The 20,792-nt window shown below is 43.5% G+C and overlaps 1 protein-coding gene across 1 annotated transcript in view; it reads left to right on the forward strand.

Moving 5' to 3' along the window:
- Positions 1 to 1,638: 1,638 nt before the first annotated feature.
- LOC135516569 (glutamate receptor-interacting protein 1-like) overlaps positions 1,639 to 20,792 on the forward strand; it is a 942,640-nt gene continuing 923,486 nt past the window's right edge. Inside the window, exon 1 of the mRNA XM_064940920.1 lies at positions 1,639 to 1,878. Within this exon, the coding sequence (XP_064796992.1) occupies positions 1,824 to 1,878 (55 nt within the window). The 5' untranslated portion in view covers positions 1,639 to 1,823. The remainder of the gene's footprint in view (positions 1,879 to 20,792) is intronic.

Here is a 20,792-nt window from a genome sequence, read left to right on the forward strand (position 1 = left end):
TAGGTAGCCTGACCCACTGAGCCAGAGGGTGGTAGGTAGCCTGACTCACTGAGCCAGAGGGGTGGTAGGTAGCCTGACCCACTGAGCCAGAGGGGTGGTAGGTAGTCTGACTCACTGAGCCAGAGGGGTGGTAGGTAGCCTGACTCACTGAGCCAGAGGGGTGGTAGGTAGCCTGACCCACTGAGCCAGAGGGGTGGTAGGTAGCCTGACCCGCTGAGCCAGAGGGGTGGTAGGTAGGTAGCCTGACCCACTGAGCCAGAGGGGTGGTAGGTAGCCTGACCCACTGAGCCAGAGGGGTGGTAGGTAGCCTGACCCACTGAGCCAGAGGGGTGGTAGGTAGCCTGACCCACTGAGCCAGAGGGGTGGTAGGTAGCCTGACCCACTGAGCCAGAGGGGTGGTAGGTAGCCTGACCCACTGAGCCAGAGGGGTGGTAGGTAGCCTGACTCACTGAGCCAGAGGGGTGGTAGGTAGCCTGACCCACTGAGCCAGAGGGGTGGTAGGTAGCCTGACTCACTGAGCCAGAGGGGTGGTTGGTATCACATCCGGCCGTGATTGAGGGTCCCATAGGGCGGAGCACAATTGGCCCAGCGTCGCCCGGGTTTGGCCGGGGTAGACCGTCATTGTAAATAGGAATTTTGTTCTTAACTGATTTGCCTAGTTAAATAAAGGTTAAATAAAGGTTAAATAAAAAATAAATAACCAAAAAAGGTAGTTTGAGGCTGAGCCAGAGGTGGAAGGATAAAGAACACATGCTGTGACAACAACCTCCGAGGAATGTCACTAGATTATCCACACAGAAAACCATTCATTTATAGCACCAGTATGGCCAACTCTGTTACAGACACGCCAGCATTACAGTCGACTAGGCCAGTGTTTCCCAAACCTCTCATCGACTACCCTCAGTCAGTTCCATTTACCTTTTAAAATATATTCCTGAACTACCAGCGAGACGAGCTAAAAGCCCTTGATTAGTTGAATCAGGTGTACTTGCGGCAATGGATCAAGTGGAACAGGATGGGGTGGTAGAGTCTACTGGAGGACAGATCTAAGGGAAAACACGTTGCTACCAGGCTATAACTTATTAACTACCAGGCTATAACGTATTAATAAATCATCTCAACTAGAATGGTGTTCGTCGTGTTACGGATGACGTCATACTATGTAGTCTGCGGGGAGGGAAAAAAACCCCGTGAGGGCTCCAGCCTGATACACGGACATAAACAAAGGACCTAAAGATGACCGTCCACTATACTGCCAACCAAGCTATTATACACTGGCCTTTCTGCTGATACAATGTGTGTTACTACTAGGACCTCTCCTGTGCCGTTGAACATGTCACCCGCACCCCTTATTGAAGTTAATACATTAAACCGGGTAGGGCTCACTGTCTTTACCGGGTGGTCCAGACTAGACCACTTCCCAAAACCCATCCCTGCACCCTCCCATACAATAATATCACAGACAAATATGATGAATTACCAGTAATTCAGTTTTTGGTTGCCTTTCTGGCCACCTCACTGTATATCTAGATTGATTCCCATATCCCGAGGTTGAATAGGGCACCTTTACTTCACGTGTTTTTGACGTCGGGCCATTATATGTAGGTTATTCTCTCTCGCAGAGCCCTAGCGCTCACCACAACGAGGCTGAGCCGTGGAGGGAGACACGGCGTTGAATTACACCGGCCACGGAAAAACAAGAAGACTCCGAGACAGTGTGTGGGGGGATATGTTCGCAAAGGAAACCTGTAGGCTACTCCTGAGATTGAAATGCGCCTGAGATTTATCTTTGAGACTTTCTGAATGCTCATACCGCTAAAAAGATGCCGGGTTGGAAGAAGAATATCCCCGCCTGTCTTCAGGCTGACCAAGAAGGAGGTAGGAACCTGCCTAAGCATGATTTAATTTAGCCTGGCTCCGTGGCGCCTGCTTTCAACCACAGATACTCTAATTATTGCTGAGCCTTCAGCGGTGTCGGTGTGTAGACGCCGCGACCAGCCAATTCACAATAAGTGAAAGTTCCGGCGGGGAATCGCTTGTTGTTTTACGCGTTGATGTTTCCCGGAACAAGCTGGGTTGGAAAATATACCAGGCTACAGTAGTAGCGGCGTGCACGACGCGTTGCTGGATTCATTCACAAACATGCAGCTAGCAAGTGTTAACTTTTATTTTTAGTTCGTGCTTTTGTTTTCTCTGCCAGTGGTCTCGTCTTGGTGCTCGAGGCTCCGGTCTTTAGCGGTAGTGTTGGTTGGTGGGCCTCCGTCCAGATTGACGGTGCACTTGTTCGCCCAGCTCCTGTCGCCCAACACACGTCACCCTGCTCCATGCCTGTTGTTTTGTCCATAGAAGTAGCCTATGCAGGCTGTGTGCTTCCTTGCTGTTGTCTAGGCTATGTGCTATTTGCAAGTTATGCCGAGGCATATAGATATAATGACCATCGGTAATAAGACTATAGTCCAGTAGAGAATAGTGTAGGCGGTTGCCTTGAGCTTTTTGTTCGCAATGTTTGTGTAATGAATGGCGGATAATGATCACGTTTCAGTCAGCAGTGTCTCAATCCACTGCCATCATTCCCCCAGACTCTATAGTAGCCTATTCCCCTGTCCCGAGCCCATGTGTTCAGTCAACTAAGGACCCTTCCCATAAATTCCGATGACCAACAGCAGATCCATTTGAACAACAGAGAACAATCTCTCTCTCTCTCTCTCTCTGGCACATGTGAAACGAGCATAAACCTGTTTTAGACAGCACGTTTATTACTTGCGCCGTGTCATACGGAATATATCAGGAAGTCTATGTCTGCATAACGATCATTATAGCCGGAGGGGAGGCATATTATACAGCCCCGTTTACCATTACCGTCATGATTTAACACCAGGGGCACCCGCTGGGCTGTCTCATGAATATGGCTATGAAATTATGATTAATTCTCGGGTGTATTTAGTGTGATGTCATCAGTGATGTATTTATCTGTTGTATTGGGGATATGATTGGTGGAATACCATGTGAAATATAGGCTTAGCTATAATGCATAGTCACACACACACACACACACACACACACACACACACACACACACACACACACACACACACACACACACTCACTCACTCACTCACTCACTCACTCACTCACTCACTCACTCACTCACTCACTCACTCACTCACTCACTCACTCACTCACACACTCACACACTCACACACACACACTAGGATACGATTGGTGGAATATCATGTGAAATATAGGCTTAGCTATAATGCATAGTCACACACACACTCACACTCACACTCACACTCACACACACACTAGGATACGATTGGTGGAATATCATGTGAAATATAGGCTTAGCTATAATGCATAGTCACACACACACTCACACTCACACTCACACTCACACACACACACACACTAGGATACGATTGGTGGAATATCATGTGAAATATGGGCTTTTCTATAATGCATATGCTAACACACACACACACATATGCCAGCTCAGTACAATATACTTTATTGCCACGCAACCAGAGTTGGTGGTATGTGTTTACGGGACAGCATGGTATCTCTGAAGGTTGGTGGTATGTGTTTACAGGACAGCATGGTATCTCTGAAGGTTGGTGGTATGTGTTTACGGGACAGCATGGTATCTCTGAAGGTTGGTGGTATGTGTTTACGGGACAGCATGGTATCTCTGAAGGTTGGTGGTATGTGTTTACGGGACAGCATGGTATCTCTGAAGGTTGGTGGTATGTGTTTACGGGACAGCATGGTATCTCTGAAGGTTGGTGGTATGTGTTTACGGGACAGCATGGTATCTCTGAAGGCTGGTGGTATGTGTTTACGGGACAGCATGGTATCTCTGAAGGCTGGTGGTATGTGTTTACGGGACAGCATGGTATCTCTGAAGGTTGGTGGTATGTGTTTACGGGACAGCATGGTATCTCTGAAGGTTGGTGGTATGTGTTTACGGGACAGCATGGTATCTCTGAAGGTTGGTGGTATGTGTTTACAGCACCTCATATAACATGTTGATTCTACATATACCCCCAGTATCATATACCCCCAGTCTCATATACCCCCAATCTCATATACCCCCAATCTCATATACCCCCAGACTCATATACCCCCAATCTCATATATCCCCAGTCTCATATACCCCCAGTCTCATATACCCCCAGTCTCATATACCCCCAGACTCATATACCCCCAATCTCATATACCCCCAGTCTTATATACCCCCAGTCTCATATACCCCCAGTCTCATATACCCCCAGTCTCATATACCCCCAGTCTCATATACCCCCAGTCTCATATACCCCCAGACTCATATACCCCCAATCTCATATACCCCCAGTCTTATATACCCCCAGTCTCATATACCCCCAGTCTCATATACCCCCAGTCTCATATACCCCCAGTCTCATATACCCCCAGACTCATATACCCCCAGTCTCATATACCCCCAGTTTCATATACCCCCAGTCTCATATACCCCCAGTCTCATATACCCCCAGTCTCATATACCCCAGTCTCATATACCCCCAATCTCATATACCCCCAGTCTCTGACAATATAGATAACATGAAAACAGCCAACCAGCTCTGCTAGGGCGAGTACAATGGTCAGAGTGAGGTGTCTCATTTGTGTCTGGAAGTAGCTAGCAAGCTAGCCATCGTTAGCCTGTTAGCTTGGGTACTTGACTGCCGTCGTGAGTTCAGACAGCTCGGGTCAACCCTACTCCTGGGCCAGAGCGTCAGGGGTGTGTGCTCTGAACGCTCCGAGAGAAAAATGCTCTGAATTTACGAACGTCCAGAGCTAACTCTGGCACCCCAGAATGAATTTAAGAACACACCCTAAGGTTATGTCCCAAATGCACCCTATTCCCTATAGTAGTGCACAAATGCACCCTATTCCCTATAGTAGTGCACTAATGCACCCTATTCCCTATAGTAGTGCACTACTGCACCCTATTTCCTATAGTAGTGCACTAATGCACGCTATTCCCTATAGTAGTGCGCCAATGCACCCTATTCTCTGTAGTAGTGCAGTAATGCACACTATTCCCTATAGTAGTGCACTAATGCACCCTATTCCCTATAGTAGTGCACTAATGCACCCTATTCCCTATAGTAGTGCACTAATGCACCCTATTCCCTATAATAGTGCGCTAATGCACCCTATTCCCTAAAGTGGTGCACTAATGCACCCTATTCCCTATAGTAGTGCACTAATGCATCCTATTCCCTATAGTAGTGCACTAATGCACCCTATTCCCTATAGTAGTGCACTAATTTACCCTACTTCCTATAGTAGTGCACTAATGCATCCCTATTCCCTGTAGTAGTGCACTAATGCACCCTATTCCCTGTAGTAGTGCACTAATGCACCCTATTCCGTATAGTAGTGCACTAATGCACCCTATTCCCTATAGGAGTGCACTAATGCACCCTATTCCCTAAAGTAGTGCACTAATGCACCCTATTCCCTATAGTAGTGCGCTAATGCACCCTATTCCCTATAGTAGTGCACTAATGCACCCTATTCCCTAAAGTAGTGCACTAATGCACCCTATTCCCTAAAGTAGTGCACTAATGCACCCTATTCCCTATAGTAGTGCACTAATGCACCCTATTCCCTATAGTAGTGCACTATATAGGGGGAAGGGACCCATTTTGTTGCACCTTAATATTTGTCACCTGCGTGGTGGATGTAGGTCCACGTCAAACCTGGCAGCTATTTCAGCTCTGTGGGGCTAATATTCAGAATAGACGAGCTGAAGCGTAACCTTGTAGTTCATAAACTGTCTGTCTTTAACTAAGTTAGATCTTCCATTAGAATCCCAACACCCGGGTCAATAATGAGAGGAGGAGCATCTCTTCACAGTGGCTGGCGTAGGAAACCCTCGCCTGCTTTATGGTAAACTGTACGAGTTCATAGCTTCTTACTGGCATGGGGTTGTGTTTCTTAGAAAATCATAATTGATCATAGACCACGGTTCCCCCAAAGGCACGTGGGTGATTTTCCTCCTAAAGTTTTCAGAGATTTTTTTTAAAGAACACCAGCAAAAATCAGCTCCAAAAACTTTTAGTTTTGTAAATCTGTTCCAATATATATCACCACGCATTATTTTACCTTTATTTAACCAGACAAGTCAGTTAAGAAAAAATTCTTATTTTCAATGACAGTGGGTTAACTGCCTGTTTAGGGGCAGAACAACCTATTTGTACCTTGTCAGCTCGGGGGTTTGAACTTGCAACCTTCTGGTTACTAGTCCAACGCTCTAACCACTAGGCTACCCTGCCGATCTGATCTCGTGCAAATGTAAACAAGGATTGTGTTTTAGTCAGGTATTATATCAGTTGCATTGTGTTTCCCAGTTGTCCGACCAGCCACTCAATCTGGCTGATGAGTCCAGCTGTCGACTCAACTCGGCCCTTTATTCATGTCTTAGTGGTCTGATACATTGATTCATGTGGTTTGTAGTATTAATGGTTCATGTCATGTACGTCTGGGGGATACAGGTATACCAGTATGGATTTTTAACAATACCGACTATAACCATATTTTGATATAGTGCTATTTGAGAAGGGTACACACACGCACGCACACACACACACACGCACACCCACACACACACACACACACACACACACACACACACACACACACACACACACACACACACACACACACACACACACACACACACACACACACACACACACACACACACACACACACACACAGTTCATATTTCACTGTGACTTTTGCACCGTGCTTGACTAAACTTGGCTCGTTCCGCACCACAGTACAGAGCTGCTGAAAGATCAATGTGTTTGGCTTCCACAGATATTCCTCCTCTGAGAGAAAAGGAATATGCATCGTGTGCCAGTCAGGTGGCATATCTATTCATTCACACACTCTTTCATGTGGAGGGTTGCAGTAGAGATAGAAACCCAAGCCCAGCTGTTCAACCACTATGTCAAGATAACTGTAGAAACCCAAGCCCAGCTGTTCAACCACTATGCCTGCCTGTTCAACCATTATGTCAAGATAACTGTGTAGAAACCCAAGCCCAGCTGTTCAACCACTATGTCAAGATAATTGTAGAAACCCAAGCCCAGCTCTATCTTAGCCTGTTCAACCACTATGTCAAGATAACTGTAGAAACCCAAACCCAGCTCTATATTAGCCTGTTCAACCACTATGTCATGATAACTGTAGAAACCCAAGCCCAGCTCTATCTTAGCCCGTTCAACCACTATGTCAAGATAACTGTTGAAACCCAAGCCCAGCTCTATCTTAGCCCGTTCAACCACTATGTCAAGATAACTGTTGAAACCCAAGCCCAGCTCTATCTTAGCCCGTTCAACCACTATGTCAAGATAACTGTTGAAACCCAAGCCCAGCTCTATCTTAGCCTGTTCAACCACTATGTCAAGATAACTGTAGAAACCCAAGCCCAGCTCTATCTTAGCCTGTTCAACCACTATGTCAAGATAACTGTAGAAACCCAAACCCAGCTCTATATTAGCCTGTTCAACCACTATGTCATGATAACTGTAGAAACCCAAGCCCAGCTCTATCTTAGCCCGTTCAACCACTATGTCAAGATAACTGTTGAAACCCAAGCCCAGCTCTATCTTAGCCCGTTCAACCACTATGTCAAGATAACTGTTGAAACCCAAGCCCAGCTCTATCTTAGCCCGTTCAACCACTATGTCAAGATAACTGTTGAAACCCAAGCCCAGCTCTATCTTAGCCCGTTCAACCACTATGTCAAGATAACTGTTGAAACCCAAGCCCAGCTCTATCTTAGCCCGTTCAACCACTATGTCAAGATAACTGTTGAAACCCAAGCCCAGCTCTATCTTAGCCCGTTCAACCACTATGTCAAGATAACTGTTGAAACCCAAGCCCAGCTCTATCTTAGCCCGTTCAACCACTATGTCAAGATAACTGTAGAAACCCAAGCCCAGCTCTATCTTAGCCCGTTCAACCACTATGTCAAGATAACTGTTGAAACCCAAGCCCAGCTCTATCTTAGCCCGTTCAACCACTATGTCAAGATAACTGTTGAAACCCAAGCCCAGCTCTATCTTAGCCCGTTCAACCACTATGTCAAGATAACTGTAGAAACCCAAGCCCAGCTCTATCTTAGCTTGTTCAACCACTATGTCAAGATAACTGTTGAAACCCAAGCCCAGCTCTATCTTAGCCTGTTCAACCACTATGTCAAGATAACTGTTTAGAAACCCAAGCCCAGCTCTATCTTAGCCCGTTCAACCACTATGTCAAGATAACTGTGTAGAAACTGTGTAGAAACCCAAGCCCTGCCGTATCTTAGCCTGTTCAGCCTGGGAGTGTCGTCCTGTGTTTGTGTGTGTGTGTGTGTGTCCTTACCAATATCCGTCCTTCAGGGTGACACTTCTACACATCAAGGATGGTTCCATGATTGAATAAAGTGACATCACACAGGCCCCCTTGTGAATGAGGCGTGGTCACCACTACTACACATCAAGGATGGTTCCATGATTGAATAAAGTGACATCACACAGGGGCGTGGTCACCACTACTACACATCAAGGATGGTTCCATGATTGAATAAAGTGACATCACACAGGGGCGTGGTCACCACTACTACACATCAAGGATGGTTCCATGATTGAATAAAGTCACATCACACAGGGGCGTGGTCACCACTACTACTGTCACGCTCAAGAACATGTGTTGATACCAAACGGACTTGTACAAGGTTACGGCTAAGCCTCACTAGTGAGTGTCTAGACACATTTAAGAGGTTATTTGTTGAAGTCAAGGATTCTTGTTTTGCCAAGGACGGGCCGAGTTTGGGTGTAGGCTCTGGCTATAACTCTGTGAACACATTGGTTGGCCTTAGACTCACTCACTCAGTGTCGAGGACTTTGTTGGCCTGGTTCTGAGTTCACTCTGAGTAGACTTTGGTTGGCCCTGGCTGTGAGTTCACTCTGAGTAGACTTTTGTTGGCCCTGGCTGTGAGTTCACTCTGAGTAGACTTTGGTTGGCCTTGGCTGTGAGTTCACTCTGAGTAGACTTTGGTTGGCCCTGGCTGTGAGTTCACTCTGAGTAGACTTTGGTTGGCCCTGGCTGTGAGTTCACTCTGAGTAGACTTTGGTTGGCCCTGGCTGTGAGTTCACTCTGAGTAGACTTTGGTTGGCCCTGGCTGTGAGTTCACTCTGAGTAGACTTTGGTTGGCCCTGGCTGTGAGTTCACTCTGAGTAGACTTTGGTTGGCCCTGGCTGTGAGTTCACTCTGAGTAGACTTTGGTTGGCCCTGGCTGTGAGTTCACTCTGAGTAGACTTTGGTTGGCCCTGGCTGTGAGTTCACTCTGAGTAGACTTTGGTTGGCCCTGGCTGTGAGTTCACTCTGCGTAGACTTTGGTTGGCCCTGGCTGTGAGTTCACTCTGAGTAGACTTTGGTTGGCCCTGGCTGTGAGCCGTTGTCAGATGCTCCCCAGCCTCCCTCCAGCCAGCCTGCCAGTCAGTCTTCCTGATCCTCTGCAGTGCAGCTATGCAATGAGGTGTGTGTGTGTGTGTGTGTGTGTGTGTGTGTGTGTGTGTGTGTGTGTGTGTGTGTGTGTGTGTGCAGCTCTGCAATGTGGCATGTAATCGGGTTGAGGGGAGCCCGGGGTGTGGGCGGTCACAGCTCGCTCTGCGGTAACAAAGCACAGGATTGTGGGAAGAAGATTCAGAGTATAGAATCTAAGGTGCATCTGTTTAGGGCCAGATATAATTCTAGTTTGCTCTGTTTTTTTGTTAATTCTTTCCAGTGTGTCAAGTAATTATCTTTTTGTTTTCTCATGATTTGGTTGGGTCTAATTGTGCTGCTGTCCTGGGGCTCTGTGGGGTGTGTTTGTGTTTGTGAACAGAGCCCCAGGACCAGCTTGCTTAGGGGACTCTTCTCCAGGTTCATCTCTCTGTAGGTGATGGCTTTGTTATGGAAGGTTTGGGAATCGCTTCCTTTTAAGTGGTTGTAGAATTTAACGTCTCCTTTCTGGATTTTGATAATTAGCGGGTATCGGCCTCATTCTGTTCTGCATGCATTATTTGGTGTTTTACATTGTACACAGAGGATATTTTTGCAGAATTCTGCGTGCAGAGACTCAATTTGGTGTTTGTCCCATTTTGTGAGTTCTTAGTTTAGATTGCCAGATCGTAATCTGGATGCTGTAGTTCCCTGTTCGGTTTGATGGCGCAGAAGGCCCTTCTTACCTTGTCTCAGATATTTTACAGCCTTGTGGAAGTTACCTGTGGTGTTAGTGGTCTCTCTCTCTCTCTCTCTCTCTCTCTCTCTCTCTCTCTCTCTCTCTCTCTCTCTCTCTCTCTCTCTCTCTCTCTCTCTCTCTCAGATCAAATCTGGGCCTTGTTTTTAACCAGATTTCAGTCTGAATTGGATAACATGACCCCGTTACAACAGTTAATACACCATGAGGAACACTGAGATAAGAGGGAGTCAGAGAGTTTTTATTTTAATTTTATTTTCTCACCCTGTCGCTCTGTCGCTCTGTCACTCTGTCACTCTGTCACCCTGTCACTCTGTCACCCTGTCACTCTGTCACTCTGTCACCCTGTCACTCTGCCACTCTGTCACCCCACTCTGTCACTCTGTCACTCTGTCACCCTGTCACTCTGTCATCCCACTCTGTCACTCTGTCACCCTGTCACTCTGTCACCCTGTCACTCTGTAACCCTGTCACTAGGTCACCCTGTCACTCTGTCACCCTGTCACCCTGTCACTCTGTCACTCTGTAACCCTGTCACTCTGTCACCCTGTCACTCTGTCACTCTGTAACCCTGTCACTCTGTCACCCTGTCACTCTGTCACTATGTAACCCTGTCACTCTGTCACTCTGTCACTCTGTAACCCTGTCACTCTGTCACTCTGTAACCCTGTCACTCTGTCACTCTGTAACCCTGTCACTCTGTCACTCTGTAACCCTGTCACTCTGTCACCCTGTCACTCTGTCACTCTGTAACCCTGTCACTCTGTCACCCTGTCACTCTGTCACTATGTAACCCTGTCACTCTGTCACTCTGTCACTCTGTAACCCTGTCACTCTGTCACCCTGTCACTCTGTCACTCTGTAATTAGGCTTCTCCAAGCTCTGATGCTGCTGATGGTCATTAGTAGCCTACCAAACTTGCTGGTCATTAGTATCAAACTGGCTAACTGCCTGGTACTCAGCACTCTATTGTCCCTCTAATCACTCTGACATCAATGCAAACGTAATGGAAAATCTAATCAAACACTTCACGAGAGCCCAAGAGCTCATGTTGAGCAACATTTCTGTAAGCTATGCAACTGTGTGAGGAAACATAGTGATGGCCTCTATTAAAAAGAGGATGATCCCATCAGCTTTCTATAGGCTAGACCTACTATATTTATTTCTCAACTTTCCTAATATTAAGCAAACTACGAAGCACATAGCTTCTCTTTACAACAGGAGTAGAGCTTCTCTTTACAACAGGCGTAGAGCTTCTCTTTACAACAGGAGTAGAGCTTCTCTTTACAACAGGAGTAGAGCTTCTCTTTACAACAGGCGTATAGCTTCTCTTTACAACAGGAACATAGCTTCTCTTTACAACAGGAGTAGAGCTTCTCTTTACAACAGGAGTAGAGCTTCTCTTTACAACAGGAGTAGAGCTTCTCTTTACAACAGGAGTAGAGCTTCTCTTTACAACAGGCGTATAGCTTCTCTTTACAACAGGCGTAGAGCTTCTCTTTACAACAGGAACATAGCTTCTCTCTACAACAGGAGTAGAGCTTCTCTTTACAACAGGAGTAGAGCTTCTCTTTACAACAGGAGTAGAGCTTCTCTTTACAACAGGAGTAGAGCTTCTCTTTACAACAGGAGTAGAGCTTCTCTCTACAACAGGAGTAGAGCTTCTCTCTACAACAGGAGTAGAGCTTCTCTTTACAACAGGAGTAGAGCTTCTCTTTACAACAGGAGTAGAGCTTCTCTTTACAACAGGAGTAGAGCTTCTCTTTACAACAGGAGTAGAGCTTCTCTTTACAACAGGAGTAGAGCTTCTCTTTACAACAGGAGTATAGCTTCTCTTTACAACAGGAGTAGAGCTTCTCTCTACAACAGGAGTAGAGCTTCTCTCTACAACAGGAGTAGAGCTTCTCTTTACAACAGGAGTAGAGCTTCTCTTTACAACAGGAGTAGAGCCTACCTGGCTGGCTTGCAAATGAACCACGGGAAAAGCCCCTGTTTCGAGACAGATGCAATATAAATGGTCCATTCTAAATCAAAACAAATTTCACACATATATTATTTAGTACAGTGGGGCAAAAAAGTATTTAGTCAGCCACCAATTGTGCAAGTTCTCCCACTTAAAAAGATGAGAGAGGCCTGTAATTTTCATCATAGGTACACTTAACCTATGACAGACAAAATGAGAAAAAAAATCCAGAAAATCACATTGTAGGATTTTTTAGGAATTTATTTGCAAATAAGGTGGAAAATAAGTATTTGGTCACCTACAAACAAACAAGATTTCTGTCTCTCACAGACCTGTAACTTCTTCTTTAAGAGGCTCCTCTGTCCTCCACTCATTACCTGTATTAATGTCACCTGTTTGAACTAATTGCTCCCACAGTCGTACACCTCATGTAGCCTAGCCCATAGGTCTATATGTTTTGATAATGGTGTTTTCCTGCTAATGGAACTTTCGCGCCTTTAGCCTCCTGACGTGTACTCAATGCTGAGGTTATAATCTGAAGAAATAACATAATAGTATATCAACATTTTAAGCTAAACGTTTAAGCTATCTAAACTTTTAAGCTATCTAAACATTTAAGCTATCTAAACTAAACGTTAAAGCTATCTAAACGTTTACGCTATATAAACTAAACGTTTAAGCTATCTTAACTAAACATTTAAGCTATCTAAACGTTTAAGCTATCTGTTGCGTCAGGCTCATTGCTTTAAACAGGTTTTTTGATGCCTGTGGTTGTATTCATTTAGGATCTATCACATCCCACAACTGTCCCAGACTATGTTTGGAATATTTATTTAATAATAGAACAGGTCGACTTAAGTACTACAGGGGATAGTAGATTGACATAGACCAGTGCTTTTGCTGTTTGTTAGGCCTACACATTTAATGTTAATTTTACCTTAATTTAACCAGGCAAGTCAGATAAGAACCAATTCTTATTTTCAATGACGGCCTGGGAACAGTGGGTTAACTGCCTGTTCAGGGGAACAGTGGGTTAACTGCCTGTTCAGGGGAACAGTGGGTTAACTTCCTGTTCAGGGGCAGAACGACAGATTTGTACCATGTCAGCTCGGGGGTTTGAACTTGCAACCTTCCGGTTACTAGTCCAACGCTCTAACCACTAGGCTACCCTGCCGCCCCAGACACATCTTATCTGATTGGCTGACGGAAAGTACATTTGGACAGTTCCTCCGATCTCTTCAATATGCGCCTCGGAATTGGATGCGCACGTCTACACTTGTAGCCTGTGAGAAAGACCCGTTCGCGAAGGGTGAGAGATGCTTCGGCACGCAGCCGGGAGACAGGAATTAGAATTAATATATTCAGCCCAAGGACACACTGGCCACTGGCCTCATGAGGCATGGATTTGTTTTAGGGGGCATTGCAGCCACACAAAGGGGATGTAGCCAGGAAATTCAAGGCATTATCATGTGCTTGTCAAAGTGTGAATGAGAGACTGATGAAGTGTGTGCAGCCTGCGTAAGAAACAGAACAGAGCTCTTGCCTTTCATGAGACTTTTTTCAAACCATCATTAGAGTCGCATCATGCAGCCTTACAATGTATTACAAATCAAAACATTCAGTTTAACGTTTGTATCACAACTAAAGATACATGAATAGCTCTAAATGAAGCACGTAGGAGAACCTGTCTATTTGTTAACCGCTCAACACAGAATTATATCCTTTCTATTTTATACAGCCATGTTCAATTGTATTTCTTCATACTATAAAATAATGCCACGGAATTCTAAGCAAATCTTGTCTGCTGAATGAACTCGTGTTGCCCACAACCATATGGCACAAGCCAGATTAGAAACTACCATAAGAACAACTCAGAGTATGATATTCTGTTCTTCTGAAATAGGCTACATTTTCTTCATATCATGTTTCTTTAGAACCGTCTAAAATCATGGATTTATTGTGATGGTGTAGACTATATTACATGGATTTATTGTGATGGTGTAGACTAAGTTACATGGATTTATTGTGAAGGTGTAGACTAAATTACATGGATTTATTGTGAAGGTGTAGACTAAATTACATGGATTTATTGTGGTGGTGTAGACTATAATACATGGATTTATTGTGATGGTGTAGACTATATTACATGGATTTATTGTGTTGGTGTAGACTATATTATATGGATTTATTGTGATGGTGTAGACTATATTACATGGATTTATTGTGATGGTGTAGACTATATTACATGGATTTATTGTGATGGTGTAGACTATATTACATGGATTTATTGTGATGGTGTAGACTATATTACATGGATTTATTGTGATGGTGTAGACTATATTATATGGATTTATTGTGAAGGTGTAGACTAAATTACATGGATTTATTGTGATGGTGTAGACTATATTACATGGATTTATTGTGAAGGTGTAGACTATATTACATGGATTTATTGTGATGGTGTAGACTATATTACATAGATTTATTGTGATGGTGTAGACTATATTACATGGATTTATTGTGAAGGTGTAGACTAAATTACATGGATTTATTGTGGTGGTGTAGACTATAATACATGGATTTATTGTGATGGTGTAGACTATATTACATGGATTTATTGTGAAGGTGTAGACTAAATTACATGGATTTATTGTGATGGTGTAGACTATATTACATGGATTTATTGTGATGGTGTAGGTAGACTATATTACATGGATTTATTGTGAAGGTGTAGACTATATTACATGGATTTATTGTGATGGTGTAGGTAGACTATATTACATGGATTTATTGTGAAGTTGTAGACTATATAACATGGATTTATTGTGATGGTGTAGACTATATTACATGGATTTATTGTGATGGTGTAGACTATATTACATGGATTTATTGTGATGGTGTAGACTAAATTATAAGGATTTATTGTGAAGGTGTAGACTATATTACATGGATTTATTGTGATGGTGTAGACTAAATTACATGGATTTATTGTGAAGGTGTAGACTAAATTACATGGATTTATTGTGATGGTGTAGACTATATTACATGGATTTATTGTGATGGTGTAGACTAAATTATATGGATTTATTTTGAAGGTGTAGACTATATTACATGGATTTATTGTGATGGTGTAGACTATATTACATGGATTTATTGTGGTGGTGTAGACTATATTACATGGATTTATTGTGATGGTGTAGACTATATTACATGGATTTATTGTGATGGTGTAGACTATATTACATGGATTTATTGTGAAGGTGTAGACTATAATACATGGATTTATTGTGATGGTGTAGGTAGACTATATTACATGGATTTATTGTGATGGTGTAGACTAAATTACATGGATTTATTGTGATGGTGTAGACTATATTACATGGATTTATTGTGATGGTGTAGACTATATTACATGGATTTATTGTGATGGTGTAGACTATATTATATGGATTTATTGTGATGGTGTAGACTATAATACATGGATTTATTGTGATGGTGTAGACTATATTACATGGATTTATTGTGATGGTGTAGACTATATTACATGGATTTATTGTGATGGTGTAGACTATATTACATGGATTTATTGTGATGGTGTAGACTATATTACATGGATTTATTGTGAAGGTGTAGACTATATTACATGGATTTATTGTGAAGGTGTAGACTATATTACATGGATTTATTGTGATGGTGTAGACTATATTACATGGATTTATTGTGATGGTGTAGACTATATTACATGGATTTATTGTGATGGTGTAGACTATATTATATGGATTTATTGTGATGGTGTAGACTATATTACATGGATTTATTGTGATGGTGTAGACTATAATACATGGATTTATTGTGATGGTGTAGACTATATTACATGGATTTATTGTGAAGGTGTAGACTAAATTACATGGATTTATTGTGAAGGTGTAGACTAAATTACATGGATTTATTGTGAAGGTGTAGGTAGACTATATTACATGGATTTATTGTGAAGGTGTAGACTATATTACATGGATTTATTGTGAAGGTGTAGACTAAATTACATGGATTTATTGTGAAGGTGTAGACTAAATTACATGGATTTATTGTGAAGGTGTAGGCTATAATACATGGATTTCATAAAATGTAGATGCTCCAAAGGTCTGCCTCAGTGGCTTGTAGGATATGTGTGGAAGCCAGAAGATGCTAAATGTGTTTCATGTTAATTGTCGGTGAAGGACCTTGAGACCGGAAGTTATTTGCTTGACAATCACCGGCTGACACGATGTCATGACCGTCATTCCTGAAAGTATGGTCTTATTACTGTCCTTTATTGAAACATGACAGTCCTAGACCCACATTCCTGAAAGTATGGTCTTATTACTGTCCTTTATTGAAACATGACAGTCCTAGACCCACATTCCTGAAAGCATGGTCTTATTACTGTCCTTTATTGAAACATGACAGTCCTAGACCCACATTCCTGAAAGCATGGTCTTATTACTGTCCTTTATTGAAACATGACAGTCCTAGACCCACATTCCTGAAAGTATGGTCTTATTACTGTCCTTTATTGAAACATGACCGTCCTAGACCCACATTCCTGAAAGCATGGTCTTATTACTGTCCTTTATTGAAACATGACAGTCCTAGACCCACATTCCTGAAAGTATGGTCTTATTACTGTCCTTTATTGAAACATGACAGTCCTAGACCCACATTCCTGAAAGTATGGTCTTATTACTGTCCTTTATTGAAACATGACAGTCCTAGACCCACATTCCTGAAAGCATGGTCTTATTACTGTCCTTTATTGAAACATGACCGTCCTAGACCCACATTCCTGAAAGTATGGTCTTATTACTGTCCTTTATTGAAACATGACAGTCCTAGACCCACATTCCTGAAAGCATGGTCTTATTACTGTCCTTTATTGAAACATGACAGTCCTAGACCCACATTCCTGAAAGTATGGTGTTATTACTGTCCTTTATTGAAACATGACAGTCCTAGACCCACATTCCTGAAAGTATGGTGTTATTACTGTCCTTTATTGAAACATGACAGTCCGAGACCCACATTCCTGAAAGTATGGTCTTATTACTGTCCTTTATTGAAACATGACCGTCCTAGACCCACATTCCTGAAAGTATGGTCTTATTACTGTCCTTTATTGAAACATGACCGTCCTAGACCCACATTCCTGAAAGTATGGTCTTATTACTGTCCTTTATTGAAACATGACAGTCCGAGACCCACATTCCTGAAAGTATGGTCTTATTACTGTCCTTTATTGAAACATGACAGTCCTAGACCCACATTCCTGAAAGCATGGTCTTATTACTGTCCTTTATTGAAACATGACAGTCCTAGACCCACATTCCTGAAAGTATGGTCTTATTACTGTCCTTTATTGAAACATGACAGTCCTAGACCCACATTCCTGAAAGCATGGTCTTATTACTGTCCTTTATTGAAACATGACCGTCCTAGACCCACATTCCTGAAAGTATGGTCTTATTACTGTCCTTTATTGAAACATGACCGTCCTAGACCCACATTCCTGAAAGTATGGTCTTATTACTGTCCTTTATTGAAACATGACAGTCCTAGACCCACATTCCTGAAAGCATGGTCTTATTACTGTCCTTTATTGAAACATGACAGTCCTAGACCCACATTCCTGAAAGTATGGTCTTATTACTGTCCTTTATTGAAACATGACCGTCCTAGACCCACATTCCTGAAAGTATGGTCTTATTACTGTCCTTTATTGAAACATGACAGTCCTAGACCCACATTCCTGAAAGTATGGTCTTATTACTGTCCTTTATTGAAACATGACAGTCCTAGACCCACATTCCTGAAAGTATGGTCTTATTACTGTCCTTTATTGAAACATGACAGTCCTAGACCCACATTCCTGAAAGCATGGTCTTATTACTGTCCTTTATTGAAACATGACAGTCCTAGACCCACATTCCTGAAAGCATGGTCTTATTACTGTCCTTTATTGAAACATGACAGTCCTAGACCCACATTCCTGAAAGTATGGTCTTATTACTGTCCTTTATTGAAACATGACCGTCCTAGACCCACATTCCTGAAAGTATGGTCTTATTACTGTCCTTTATTGAAACATGACAGTCCTAGACCCACATTCCTGAAAGTATGGTCTTATTACTGTCCTTTATTGAAACATGACAGTCCTAGACCCACATTCCTGAAAGTATGGTCTTATTACTGTCCTTTATTGAAACATGACAGTCCTAGACCCACATTCCTGAAAGCATGGTCTTATTACTGTCCTTTATTGAAACATGACAGTCCTAGACCCACATTCCTGAAAGCATGGTCTTATTACTGTCCTTTATTGAAACATGACAGTCCTAGACCCACATTCCTGAAAGTATGGTCTTATTACTGTCCTTTATTGAAACATGACAGTCCTAGACCCACATTCCTGAAAGCATGGTCTTATTACTGTCCTTTATTGAAACATGCTCTGAACAAGGGTTCAGACATCCTGAGACCCAGCGAGAACCCTTATTTCATATCTCATGTACAGTTTGTGTACTAGTTGATTAGAAAAGCTCTGACAATATACTTTATGAAATCACATCTGCTGCTATTTATTACTAAATTATAATGCTAACTACTTTGAAATTCTATCTGGTGCTGAAAATGAGACATGCTGCTATTTGATTTGGTTTGATGTTAGATGTAATGTATGTGACTCTCTTTTTGTTTCTTCTCTGTCATAATGAGGTCCTAAAGTCATAATGAGGTCATAAGGATGTCCTAAGGTCATAATGAGGTCATAATGATGTCCTAAGGTCATAATGAGGCCCTAAGGTCATCATGAGGTCCTAAGGTCATAATGAGGTCATAATGAGGTCCTAAGGTCATAATGAGGTCACAATGATGCCCTAAGGTCATAATGATGTCATAAGGTCATAATGAGGTCATAATGATGCCCTAATGTCATAATGATGTCATAATGATGTCCTAAGGTCATAATGATGTCATAAGGTCATAATGATGTCATAATGATGTCATAATGATGTCATAATGATGTCCTAAGGTCATAATGATGTCATAAGGTCATAATGAGGTCATAATGATGTCATAATGGTGTCCTAAGGTCATAATGATGTCATAATGATGCCCTAAGGTCATAATGATGTCATAATGATGTCCTAAGGTCATAGCTGTCCTAAGGTCTGTTTCACACAGACTGCCACTGTGTGAAACTGTGTCGGATATTAAGTCTTACTACTGTAGTAGTACAGTAGGAGTAGTAAAGTAGTGGTTACTACTACTATAGTACTGTAGAGGTAGTCAAATGTCAACATTCTGACTTAGAATTATAATATGAGGACTCTACTGACTTTATGCAGTGTCCTCATTTCCTGCTGGCTTCCTCACACCTTCACCCTGTATAGCCTCTCCTCTCCTCTCCTCTCCTCTCCTCTCCTCTCCTCTCCTCTCCTCTCCTCTCCTCTCCTCTCCTCTCCTCTCCTCTCCTCTCCTCTCCTCTCCTCTCCTCTCCTCTCCTCTCCTCTCCCTCTCCTCTCCTCTCCTCTCCTCTCCTCTGCTCCACCCTGTATAGCCTCTCCCTCTCCTCTCCTCTCCTCTCTCCCTCTCCTCTCCTCTCCTCTCCCTCTCCTCTCCTCTCCTCTCCTCTCCTCTCCTCTCCCTCTCCCTCCTCTCCTCTCTCTCCTCTCCTCTCCTCTGCTCCACCCTGTATAGCCTCTCCTCTCCTCTCCTCCCTCTCCCTCTCCTCTCCTCTCCCTCTCCTCTCCTCTCCTCTCCTCTCCTCTCCTCTCCTCTCCTCTCCTCTCCTCTGCTCCACCCTGTATAGCCTCTCCTCTCCTCTCCTCCACCCAGTATAGCCTCTCCTCTCCTGTCCTGTCCTGTCCTGTCCTCTCCTCTCCTCTCCTCTCCTCTCCTCTCCTCTCCTCTCCTCTCCTCTCCTCTCCTCTCCTCTGCTCTCCTCTGCTCCACCCTGTATAGCCTCTCCTCTCCTCTCCTCTCCTCTCCTCTCCTCTCCTCTCCTCTCCTCTCCTCTCCTCTCCTCTCCTCTCCTCTCCCTCTCCTCTCCTCTCCTCTCCTCTCCTCTCCTCTCCTCTCCTCTCCTCTCCTCTCCTCTCCTCCACCCTGTATAGCCTCTCCTCTCCTCTCCTCCACCCTGTATAGCCCCTAAGGCCTCTCCTCCTCCCTCCTCCCCTCCTCCCCTCCTCCACTCAACCATGTCATTAAAGAGGACACCTGTGGCCAGGTCCTATTGTGTATCATGAATTAGTTTAGAACCTGCAGAGTCCTCTGTCCCGTTCTAACTCTCAGGGGAACTCTGTTTGATGTGGATCAAGTCCCCACAGGTTATTATAATAATCTACTGCAGCATTTGAAGTCAGGTGGGACACTGTCTGTGACAGCAACAAAAAATAAAGTGTTTCAGTGCAGCTAGATACCTGAAGGACGCATTGAATGTGACCGGTAACCTAGCGGTTTAGCGCGTTGGCCCAGTAACCGAAAGGCCGTCGGTTCAAATCCCCGAGCTGACTACGTAAAATAAAAAAACTCTGTCAA

Source organism: Oncorhynchus masou, chromosome 27 (assembly GCF_036934945.1).
Source record: "Oncorhynchus masou masou isolate Uvic2021 chromosome 27, UVic_Omas_1.1, whole genome shotgun sequence".
Lineage (NCBI taxonomy): Eukaryota > Metazoa > Chordata > Actinopteri > Salmoniformes > Salmonidae > Oncorhynchus > Oncorhynchus masou.